Raw genomic sequence first — 12983 nt, 5'->3', positions numbered from 1 at the left:
AATTGTGTTATACGCGAACATCGCCTGTACATATTACAATAATATATAGGTAATAGCAAGCAATTATGGACAGATTGAATTTTTCGCATTTCACTTGGTTATAAGAGGCGAATGCGAATATCGTTACGAGATTGTGCAATCGTCGTTCCTTATTTTTACAACAATAGCCGGCAACGAAGTTCGTGAGGTAGTATAGCAGTTATATACACGAAACGGCGGCAAAACAAACACACACAGCATGTGCTCGCCATAACGATATCATTTGCATACGATTCACGTGGGGACGGCCGGCGATGTCGACAGGAGGAGACTAGACTACTAGAGAGTGAGTGAGAGAGAGAGGATTTTTTGTAGCAGCGGTATTGTAATAATAATTACGTTGAAATAGGACGTAAACGTAAAAAAAATAATAAATCTTTTGCGTTCGAAATTTGGGGGTGAATAATAATAATTATTATTATGCGCATATGTACTTATATAGGAATTCAATTTTAAGCTATACATTCCCATAGGTCCCGTGATGGAAAGGAAGAAAAAAGTAACAACTAATAATTTTTCCGCTTATAAACATTACCAGCAGCCCTACCACATATACTATTATGAATTATGATTATAATGAGAGATGGTATTTATGCGAAAAAAAGGGTAATATTCTTTTCATTATATGGAGGAGATACCACCAAGACAATTTGAATTTTAAACTCCCGTGGGGAACAAAAATTCTTCGTTGCATATTGGTATACTATATATACACATGATATTTATTATATTATATTTTTTTTTATTTTATTATTACTTTTAGTATTGTATGCGTACAATGTATATATAGGTATTTTTAAACATCTATATTATGTAAGAGACAATAAATTTGCGTATAGACTGAGCAGGAGTGCTGCATACATGCACATTACACACATTATACTACTCACGGTGCTGTGAAACAAGCAAGAACAGAAGAAAAAAAGAGAGTAATAATAAATCTGGAACCACGGGGGAGATTCGATATATGTGAAGGAATAATAAAAAAAATTTGCCTATTATTACAAGGCGATTTTCGATTCCAAAACGCGGATGTACTTGAATAATTGCAGATTCTAATAAAAGATAGGCCGTGGTTATTATTCCTTTTTTTGGCGTGCAGAAATCGTATTATAATATAATACATAGGTATACACTCTCTAGGACTTCCTGTATATGGCCTTCTCATCACTCTTCACACCACCACATGTCCTAATGTTGACGAGTTTTTGCAGAATTTTTTTATGTGATTTAACAAATCAAACAGACTTGTGTTCGTCCAAGTGCTTGCCTTGCATGAGGGTGGAGGTGAAGTACTGCTGATTTAAATTTCCGAAATGTATACGTTGTCTCGCGTATATAAATTATAAATAGCCTATGTGTGTGTGTGTGTTTTTGTTTCTCCTTTTAAATTGTATCCTTCCTCTCTTTAAGGTCATGTCCATTGTTCATGAAACCGATTTATATATATATATATATATGTGTATATAAACATACCACATACATGTACATATAGCAGAAAAACAGCAAAAGTAGCGCGCGCGTGTAGATCAAGGATTTTCGCGAAATCCGAATCGCAATTTTTACACGTATTACGAAAATGTGAGATTTATACAAACACGCGCGCACGCTGACGCGCGCGTTTATCACGTTGCTGTGATTGACGACGTTTTGATTTATATGTATATTTAATGTTATACGAATAGTTTGACTTTTTGAAAACAATAGTGGCTTTCGGAGAACGCACTAATAATTTTTTTAATTATTTTTAATTAAAACATATTTTATAATAATAATAATACCGGGGGATCGATGACAGCCAAAGCTATTGTTAGAGCTGCTGTAGCGCTCGACAAATCAGCTGATTCAAACATTATTATTACTTCAGTTGTCAACAAATATTTACCAAGAATATTAATCTTGTATATTAAACGTTATACTAAATAAAAACAGAATCTTGTTAGTTCACCTATCCATATATATCTTATGCAATATGCATAAAGAAAAAAAAATATAAATTATAAATATCACAACACAGAAAGCTGTTTGGAAATTTGAAAATAGAAACAATACATGTGCGATAATACGTCATCACGCCGGGGAATATTTTGACATTTTACGTAATACAGAAAGAGAAAAATAAATTTCGAAGTCGAGACGTTTATATTTTACCCAAGACTGCAGCCATGTTTATAGTATAAATAAATAAATAATATTATGTATGATAAATTGTATCTATTACAAAATATATTTTATGCCTATAAATGTCAGTGACGTTTTCGCGTTCACCTGTATTATGTAATAAAATAATCTAATATTATACGACTACCAGCTCTGGGTGGCTAAATAATATAATGAATATTTTATAACAAAATTACATTGAAAAATTGTTTAAATGAGGATTTTTGATCCATACTCATGCGACATGATACTATCAAATGTTGACGCGTAACCACGCGGTATAATATTAGGTGGTAAGCGCGATGATTCAATCGATATATTATTATTATAACACATTTCCATTTTAACTTTACTCTTTTCTTACAAATCGGTCACCCGATTGCAACTTGCATATTCCATGTCGATACTTTATGCGATTGTACGCACCACGCCACTAGTCACACGTATTACAAGGTACACTACAGTCGTATAATAGTCGTCTCGCTACCGACGGATCAGTGGATGTCGAAATCGAATCCGGTATAGACTATACTGCATAGTAGATAGTGCGAAATATATTATGAGAAAATAAATATGTTGCACTCGTTTTAAAACCAGTATAATACTATAATGATAAAAATAATGTATATTATTTTGGTAGGTTTAGACATAGGGCATAGGTATTTAGAAAAATTTGTCTAATACTTTATAGCTTACACATATGTAAAATTTGCAACATAGAGTTATTCATTTTATTTCATTATTAGCATAATATTTTTCCTCCAACCCGACCAAAAAAAATATAATTAGAAAGTGCGTGAGACCTTATTGACATATGTCGAATAATTGACCATGTTTACGGGCACCAGCACCGGTTGGCGGTAGTTTTTTAATCTTATATTTTGTGTCAGTAGTATTATTGGACTTTATCATTATCATTGGTAAAAAACTCCAGGTCAAATGTTAATCTCCTGTCGGATATTCACCGACGTGGCTGAGATATAATAATATATAATGGCAGACAACAGTATACCTTTATAATAATATATTATATACTATTTTTGTACCTAATTTATTTACTCGCCTAAAACTTTATACACGTGTCGGATAATATTATATGAACCTTATATGCGAATCGTAAGGTGTAATCAATACTAAAATTTTGGTCACATTTGTTTCGTTTCCGTCACTGTGTATACAATTACATAAGTATTGTATTTGTTTTAAAACATTTTAAATTTACTTCCTCTTACGTGCGGCCATTTGCAATAATATAAATGAAAAGCAACTACGACTGTATCTGATTTGTGTGCGTTTTTCATCCGTATTTAAGAGTATACCCCTCGTAGGTACAAGGTGCTTTTAAAACTTAAAAAAGTTGTAATTTTCAAACGGCCTTTACATTAATATATTGAATACGTCGGTTTTATCGAAATGTCACAGTACAAAACGTGTATATAACCTCCTCTGCTCAGTCTGCTCCAGTAATATATACGAAATGCTCGCACAAAAAATAAAAACTATGCAAATTAGAAACATTATAAATCGCCCGTAAATTATGGTTTAAACCACGCATTGTTTCAGCCGAATATAGTTACCTAATTTAAATCGTTTTGACTGTGTATCCATTTATACATAACATATAAACATACAACTTTAATGCGCTGTTTTTAAAAGATAAACGTACGAAACACGTGTAGTTTTTTCAGCATATCTACATACTATGCCAACACGGTAGATCCGACGCTTTGGTCAGCCGGCCGGAACGAGATTGGTATGTATATAAAATGTGTTCCTATGTGTATGTCATTATATATATAAATATGATCACATCATTGATTGTCCATTATATGCAGGTATACATATATAATATATATGTATATATACGAGCGAATAAGCGATAATGTTGTATCGGACAAGAACACGCGATAGTTATCGCGGCAATAATTAAAAGCAGGTTAAATGAAAATAATATAGGTAATAATATGTAAAGAGGGGAAATGAAATCATAACGATGTTTCGATTCTGTTCCGGTTTTGATAATACACACGCATGTACAAATCATGATAGCGATCTGAGTATAGGTATATAGATATAAGTATATATTTTATTATTGAAATAAAACCTCTTGCTTTCCTCCCACCCAAATTTCTACTTATGTAGGGAAGAATTCTATTATACCCGCAAGTCGGAAATATTATTACAATATACATTTTTTAAGTATTATTGGAGAGATGATATGAGAAATCTTAAGAAGACTTTTACGCTGACACTCACACATACACAATACACTATAATACTCGTATATAAAAACGAAAACGGATTTCCTGCGTATAGGTATAACATATAAGAGCGGGACAATCGTGGGCGAAAAATAATTCCCAATTTTTCATACATCAGTGCGGAATGTACGCTTTTGAGTTATTCGCAATCGCGCATAGCTTTGTCCTATATCTATGTGTAGTTTATGTTTTGCAATAGTAGTACATAATATTACCGAACTGGAATTCAATCATTGCAGAAAATATCAGAAGACAAATACTGTCCGTGCAAATGCCCTTCGGAAACGCTAAAAATCTCATTGTCTTTTAGACAGTATGTATAGGTATATATTACTTATGTATAATGTGTGGTTTTTTATTATTATTATTCTTATATTATTTATTTAGCTTTTTTTTGTTCACTTCGTATTATACGCTTTTTATTATTCCACGCGGTGTAGTCGTCGTCGCTCTCCTCCCGTCCACCGCAACAGTCATCGCGGTCTCAGCTGCTTATAAACCCCGCCCGCCGTCGATCCTGAAGATTTGCATCATTATTCGCGAAAAAATTATTCCGAAATAAATTTACGCGCTCCATGACCCTCGTAGTGGTTATATTTGCGTATACGTATATTTCGCACGTAAATAATATTCATCATTGTGCAATAATGGCTTGGTGGACTAGTATATTATTATAGATTTTGTGTTATTCAGTCAACGGCGGATCGCTGTGATAATTTTATGGTTGATAAATTGAAATTTCACTAGAAAAATCGCGATGGATGTCGATTATAGAATGAATAAAACCAAGTATATAAGACAAAAATGTTGCATACTTCGTCTACATATATTATTATATAATGTCGTAGAATATTTAGAATATTTAACAGAAGTTACATACGGACGACGACGATATTTATTTTGTTTCTGGTTGTATGAGCTTACACGTGGCAAAGAAAATGTAGTCAATGACGACTTATTATATTTAATACACCGTCACGGCGAGGTTTATATCACGTTGGTGATTATGATGCGCGTGTATCTACGATGAAAACCGTATGCGTTTATATATCGATTTGTATACCTAGATAAACATACAATGTATACTTACGTTGCGTTGTATGTAGACAGACACGCGTATTAAATAACCGATAAAATTCGCAATTATGTGACAGACTAATAATATAATTACCCACCGTGTTTTCATCATATTTCATCGTAAATCACGTGTGTATTTCTCCGAGAATAATAGATAAATCTTTATTCAATTAGCCGTGCCAAGGGTGCAATATAATACCTAATAACGTTAATATCAATGATTAATATTAACTTATTATTGTCGTCGTCATTACGCATCGTACAGGCAATGATTAGCAAATCGGTAAAAATCGTCGTTAAATCGACAGTGATTAAATTTCTAATAATTTTCGTACTATGTAATGTAGGTATCTCTGAGTGTATACATTTGTGTGTGTGTGTTTTATGTTTAAATAAAAAGGGCACCGATGATGATGCGATCGACCTAAACACACATCATTTTACATTATTATTATTATTATTATTATTATTATTATATATTGTCGATTCCAAACTCATATAACCGTATACGTATACGGTTTACTTATATGTATATATTATACGCGAGCGTAAAGTACCGCATTAATATTCACGCCCGGTTGTAGGCTAACCTATACAACAATCACACTATTTTTTAATATTTAATTTTTAATTTTTATTTTTTTCATATGCATTTATATTCACAAACATAAAAATATGTACGACACACCCATTATTCTCCGTTGGCTTTCTAGACCCGATTTGCACACAATACTGAAACGTTTAATGGCTCTCGTCGTACTAAATATATATATAATAATATTAATAATAATAATAATACTGTTTTATACAGAAATATATATGTATACATATATACGAATATACGCCTTGTCTAATGTTGGCCGATCCTTAAGAGCGCGCACACAAATTTTTTTTTGTATATTATTTTTCGGTCTTGTATTATAAATAATAATGTTCTATACTGGCACACATTATCGAATTCCCGAGGCATTACCGTCATCATTATATGCGTTACATCCCATCGGTGGGGTAATTATATGATAATTACGTTGTAATTATTTTGTGACTTTTTTTCGTTGAACTTCTTTAGAGCGTATTTCCCGATATCCTGACCGATGTTTGAAATTTATCTGTCGGGCTGCATCTCATACATCCTCCGTCGCACACAGTACAATATATTGTTATTTGTTATTATCGTCGTTATAACTTTTAATGCACTAAATTCTATAGATATATAAAATAAACCATTATGTGTACAATTCGTAAATGTATATACCCTGGTAAACACGTATCGTTATACATAATATGTAAGATCAATACACTCTTTGGCGTATATTGCGCATACATTATATCTACTCACACCACACACGTATATATTATATTTGTGGTGAACTCCAGTAAAATATTTTCACATTTATCCATGGATAGCGCCCCGCGTATTCAATATATCGGACTAACGCGCTCATGGACTTGCGGCAATGACCTTATTGAGAGTGTTACGGTTGCAGAGAAGGAGGGAATGGTTTGTGGTGACTTGTTGTCTTGAACCCAAACGTAATCTCGTGATTTTATGATATTGTACAGTGGCGTGTAGGGGTAAAAACCGTTTTTACATAAGTCAATTTTCAACAACATGGTTGAAGTACTGAAACTTCACTTATTTATAGAGTATACATGTATAAATATATATTTGTGCATTTACAATACGCGCTTGTGTATGCATTCATGTGAGTAAGAGATACAACTTTTTATGAAAGATCACATATGGTGGTGTACATATAAATTTATAGTGCACGACAGTTCGTAAACTTGGCAAGTTAATGTGAAAAAAACAAAAATCAATAGACGACTTAATACGTTTGACGCGTGGAAACAAAAATCAGCGTTTCTTAATGTTTATGTGATATAAATATTTTATAGATTTTAATCTATAGTACGATAATAGAAAACATTAACGAAAATGAAATTTTGCATTACATTGCGAATTTAATCGTCTAACATATACTGCGTTTGGTGAAATGAAATATGCACTTAACTAAGACTTGGGACGAAATATTTTTTTCGATTTATTTGTTTATATTTACACATTTATACATAATATTATATTACGAAGTGTGGAAACTCTGGAAAAGCGTATAACGCTAGACCGATCGCAATATTATGGTACTTATATGTTGCCAAATATTTACCTTTTGCGTTGGCGAAGATGGTGCTGAATTCACCGGGCTGGATCTGGGACTTGCCGACGAGACACTTGCTGGTTTGTGGTGTTGGGCCGCGAGCAATGGCAGACCCAGAGCCGGATACAGACCCACACCTCTGGCAGCCAATGATTCCAATATACGACCTATTGTAAAATAAAATATTAAAACTCAAAATCTATTAATACGTTGTTATCCTACGAAAACATCAGGTATCGGCGGTATCGCTTAAGTTGAAAAGTAAACGTATATCATATATTTTTGAGAGCGTGCATGTCGTATGCGCGTATGGGAGTGTTAACACAAATACCCCCAAAGAGACTATACACATACATATAGATAGACACATAATATAATATAGTTGCTGCTGTGTGTGCGTATAAACGCAGAGGTATACATGCATATTTACATAATCAACACATTAGTCATTGTGTCACAGACGGACGTGAAATAAGGTAAACACGAAACCGGAGCAAAAAATAAAGGAGGTGAAAAATCGTGCTCTCTATCGTCGGGCGATACTATGTAATAAGTATAGAAACCGAGGACTACGACACGCCTTTGGGGCAATTTTTGTGAACCTGTCAGTTGGCGTAAGATAAGCATTTTATTTACACATACATTCAATATTTTTCATTTCATATTTGTATCGGCGTAGTGGAACGCCACGGGCGTCAGTAGCATACACCAGTATATATGTTTATTATGCGTAATGAAAATGTGGTTCACATATTATTACAATATAATAATAATAATAATGTAATATATTTATGTGAGTATTATTATACATATATATTATTATTATTCGTTTTTATTATTTATCGTCTTTGAATAACACACACGTTTATCATTTTTATTCTCTTTCTTTTGGCAGAAATCGTGAAGTGAATATATTTTTCGATGAGAAATCGTGCGAGAAGTCACAAAAAACATATACCGTCGAAAATCCCCGGAGTGTCTGTTTGACGTATCTAGAACGACGAACGTGACGAAGAAGCGACTCTACTGCTGAAGTTGTCGGACGCTAGTAATACGAAAATAATGCGATATGTAGGTAGTTGACTACTCTAAAGATTACCGAGATAACAGTATAGCTCACATAAAGAGTAATCGTTCAGTATCAAAAATTGTGCGCACGCACATATTATTCAATTGTACGACCCTGTTTTTAACACGTAGCAATAGAACCTATAGCCCGTAGGCATACTATAATAATACGTTATTCATCTAACAGGTATACAAACTAAATTTTTTCCGTTCGAAAACTATCATGATAAATTGCGATCAGCTATAGCCAGCCATATTGCATAAGTAATTTCCATCAAAACACTATAGAACTCTATATTATTTTCCTGAAATCATTTTGCCGCTAGACCACAGTTTGAAGGGCCGAACTTTTATCGTCAATGGCGGTCATCGTTAGACGCTTTCGTGAAATATCACTGGTGCGAATTCGTTTTTTACCTAGTAGAATTTTATCGATCGGTTTTGTAACCATTTTACTGGTTACATAATATTGTGTTTACGATAATTTATTGCATTTAGTATAAATTATAATGATTTGTTAGAAATATTATTTACTTGGAGGAATTTCTGAAAATTTGTTTTACCGTTTTTCATGTTATTTGACCAGTCGTTATTTCTTAATTGCGAGTTTATATACATATATTTTATATGGGTGAACACTGTATACATATATAGAATTTTATGTAAATACGCCCATTATAGTCGTCAAGTAACCGTCGTTTAGTCAGTATAACGCGTTAATCTCGTCGACACGGATCACGGTCGGTAATCGCCAGGTTAATGTTTTTATTTTCGATGTTTTTTTTAAAAAATAATATCGGCAATATATATATATATATATATATATATATATTACCCCCAAAATTGCTATATCGCGTGAGAAGTCACAGACGAGGGCTACGGATATGCATTTACATGTTAAATTAAAAAGTAGTTTCCACTTCTGAAATATTTCATATTTGACTAATTTATAGGTTTTTTTTTTTACTTCCTTATATGGAACTATTATTTCCCCAAAAAACAATAATACAATGATATATATAATAAAATAACGCCTGCATAAAAAATACACTCTAATATATATAATATAATATTATTTACGTATAATAGTCGATATATTTTATATATGATATAATAATATCTATACTATGTATACAATAAACGCCTCTACATAATACCTAATAATATAACATTATATTGCTCTCGTGATCTGCATTTTGCCCCACTGCAGTGGTTCGCGTGGACGGGTTCAATCCGTTTCCCATTGTGACCCAGGGACCCGTAAAAGTGGAGCACAATGCGTTTGTAATGTGACACCCGGAAGGATAAAAAAAAAGATGAAAAAATTTCGAGTGTTTCGTATATTTCGTTCCCGTCATTACCGTCTTAATCCGCGTGCGTGCAGTGTGCGTGCGTGCCTATGCACTGGGGGTTCGTGCTGTATCGTCCGAAAAAGAGACCCTCGACCCCTGTGTCACACTTGTTTCCCCCCATATCACATATTATATATTTTTTCTACTGAATATCTGTACGAGGGTTTCCGTAAAACGGGTAAATATTATTTGCGGTGGAAACTGTTAATAACCGTACACACACACAACGCAGTATACTACGCACTGTAGCCGTCCCCTTCGGCAGTTTGATATCCTCATTATTATATTATATATATACATATTTTTACCAAGCGTAGACACATGGGGAGATCAATTGAACAGGTTAAAAGCTATATAAACGAGAGATTTTTTTTCGCTCCGCATAATATCCTGGGACCGGGATAATTTTTTACGTTTTTTAAAGGGGACTAATGGATGACATCCTATTTTGTTCCCACCGTGCTTGGGCGTTTAACCAGGAATATGATTTTGCAAAAAAACACAGCCAGCAGCTGACAAGATAGGTAGGTATAGGATATAGCTTGTACGTACGTGGCTCGCCGTCTATTGTTGGATACTCGGCAGGATACTTTTGCATTTATATTATACGATTTGACAATAAAAAAATAATAATAAAAAGAGAAGGCTTCGATGATAGAGTTAGATTGCGTGTGAATAGTGAAGATCGTTTTATTCTATACTTTTTTTTTTCTGAAGTCCTCGACGACGCACGTAAGTAACAAAAAGATTAACGGCCTATATGGTGGAGACCCCAAAGTTCTTTCCCCGAAAACATCGCATCTACTAGAAAAAAGTTTTTTGCCTTTATTTTATTTGTTCGCCAAGCAATAAAATATGTTAGCAGCGATTTTTTTTAGTGATTTGTGAAAATAATATGCAAGGTGGTAGGTAGTGTACATAAATTAAACACATATACCTATATACAAATATATATATTCTATATTATAATTATAAATTATAATAGATATTTTCAACATTAGTTGAAAAATATATCACCAATAATTTACTGAAATAATATTCTAGAAATTATTCTTATATTATAAACTGCTACCTATAAATACATGTGTATCATTGTTGGTAAATTATTCATGAATTTTTGGTCATTTTCAGACGGGTTGTTTATTTAAGTATTTAACTATCCGAAAAATTATGCATAATGCTATATAGAGTACATCCGCTCCACAGTTGTAATGATTAATTCCTACGAATTTTAATGAATACGTTTTGTTAATACACACATATACACTGTAATGGTATGAAATATTAATGAATATAATAGTTCATTATTTCCGGGCAACTGTCTAGAATTATTTTTTTTTCGTCAGAAAAATGGAGATCGTCACAAGTGACTGACTCTATGTTGGTTTTTAGACGAATTGAAACAAATCCCAATGAGAAAAAAAATAAAAATGTCAGTGATATTAAGATGTTTTTTACCGCATTTGACTAGATGCATCCATTCATCGGACTAGTTAACAACGCCACTACATAACAATAGACTGAACATTTTCCACATGAGTAACTCATACGCGCAGGGAAGTAGTTCTTTTACCAAAAACAATGTATATACTATATAGTCCATCGAACCATACATTTAAACCCGTAAATATTCGAGAAAGTATTTTTTTCGGAACGTTAAATTCAAGTGGTTTGATTCAAACTATAGTATTATAAGTGCACTTTTCTTCGTATATTATTTACATAAATATACAGTGGCACACGATTAATTAGTACACGAGAGTATGTTATACCACTTTATGCGCTACAATGTCGTTTTTGTATAGTAAATTTGAAAATCGTATTATTATAAAAAATAAAAAATAAAATAATATCTAATAAATAATTATTAAGCTATAATTATTATAATAATTTACAAATTTACGACGTGATTGAGTTATGTGTTTTTATTATTCAATTCATTAGAATTGCAGTATTTAGGTACATTATAACTGTATTCAAATATTAAACCAAAGCGCACACACACACAAAAAAAAAATTGAACAATGTATTTTTATAAAAACCAAATTACTTGTGTCTACTTATTTTCATGGTTAATGTATATTATATTTAAACACAGACGTAGTGTATGATGCAATGTGTTTGGCCACTTGACGAACAGTAGAATCCATTGAACACACAAATCTGGTGTTTCTACAATGTGTTTTCCTATATAAGGCGTATGTATGTATGTGTGCGTGTTTAAGTATTTCTTCTTAAAAAAATAAAAAAAATGAAAAAATGAAAAAAAATAAAAAAAAGTTGTATAATGAACGTGCTCTTGGTAATATGAAATGGAAGTAAAAAACGTGGCTTACACTCGTCAACAAACGCCGTATTTGGTAAATCAAAACAGTTATGTTCATATTGATCGAAGTGACGTAAGCGTTTTTTGGTAAGCCTCTTTGGTCCGCGGATCCATCGTGACATCATTGTTTATCGACTTAAATAATAATAACTACGCGTTATCCTCTCCGGCACCACTACTAAATAATATTATATTATATTTGAATAATATGCAGTATATTATTACAATATTATATTTTTATTCTGCAGAGCATACAATTCTATAGAAGCACGAGTAGTTATTTATAAGCTATATTTACTTCTTCAAAACACGTATTGTTCTATTATAGGTAGGAACTGTATAATATTATGTAAGACATAACAATATTTTAATTTTTCAATGTTCATATAGGTAGCATTTCCATCGTCCATGCGCACAAGAATCTACTATATTATATATTACTTGGAAATCCTAGTGCAAACCTTTGGCCGTTGAACCCAAAACAAAAGAGAAAAATCTGATTACACACGTCGTGCAGCTGTCGAGATGCAGTTTTTTAACC

At 32.6% G+C, this 12983-nt stretch overlaps 1 protein-coding gene across 3 annotated transcripts in view; it reads right to left on the bottom strand.

Annotated features, from left to right (window-relative positions):
- Window positions 1-12983, bottom strand: part of LOC107173049 (castor zinc finger transcription factor) — an 86472-nt gene that overhangs the window by 34038 nt on the left and 39451 nt on the right. For all 3 annotated transcript variants that reach the window (XM_015523404.2, XM_015523403.2, XM_015523402.2), the window contains one exon: window positions 7706-7863. In XM_015523404.2, the coding sequence (XP_015378890.2) occupies window positions 7706-7863 (158 nt within the window). The remainder of the gene's footprint in view (window positions 1-7705; window positions 7864-12983) is intronic.

The sequence above is a fragment of the Diuraphis noxia genome, unplaced genomic scaffold (assembly GCF_037042655.1).
Source record: "Diuraphis noxia isolate RWA-SAM2 unplaced genomic scaffold, SU_Dnox_SAM2 contig0002, whole genome shotgun sequence".
Lineage (NCBI taxonomy): Eukaryota > Metazoa > Arthropoda > Insecta > Hemiptera > Aphididae > Diuraphis > Diuraphis noxia.
Note: the sequence above shows the minus strand (reverse complement) of the source record. Positions and strands in the feature narration are given on the sequence as shown.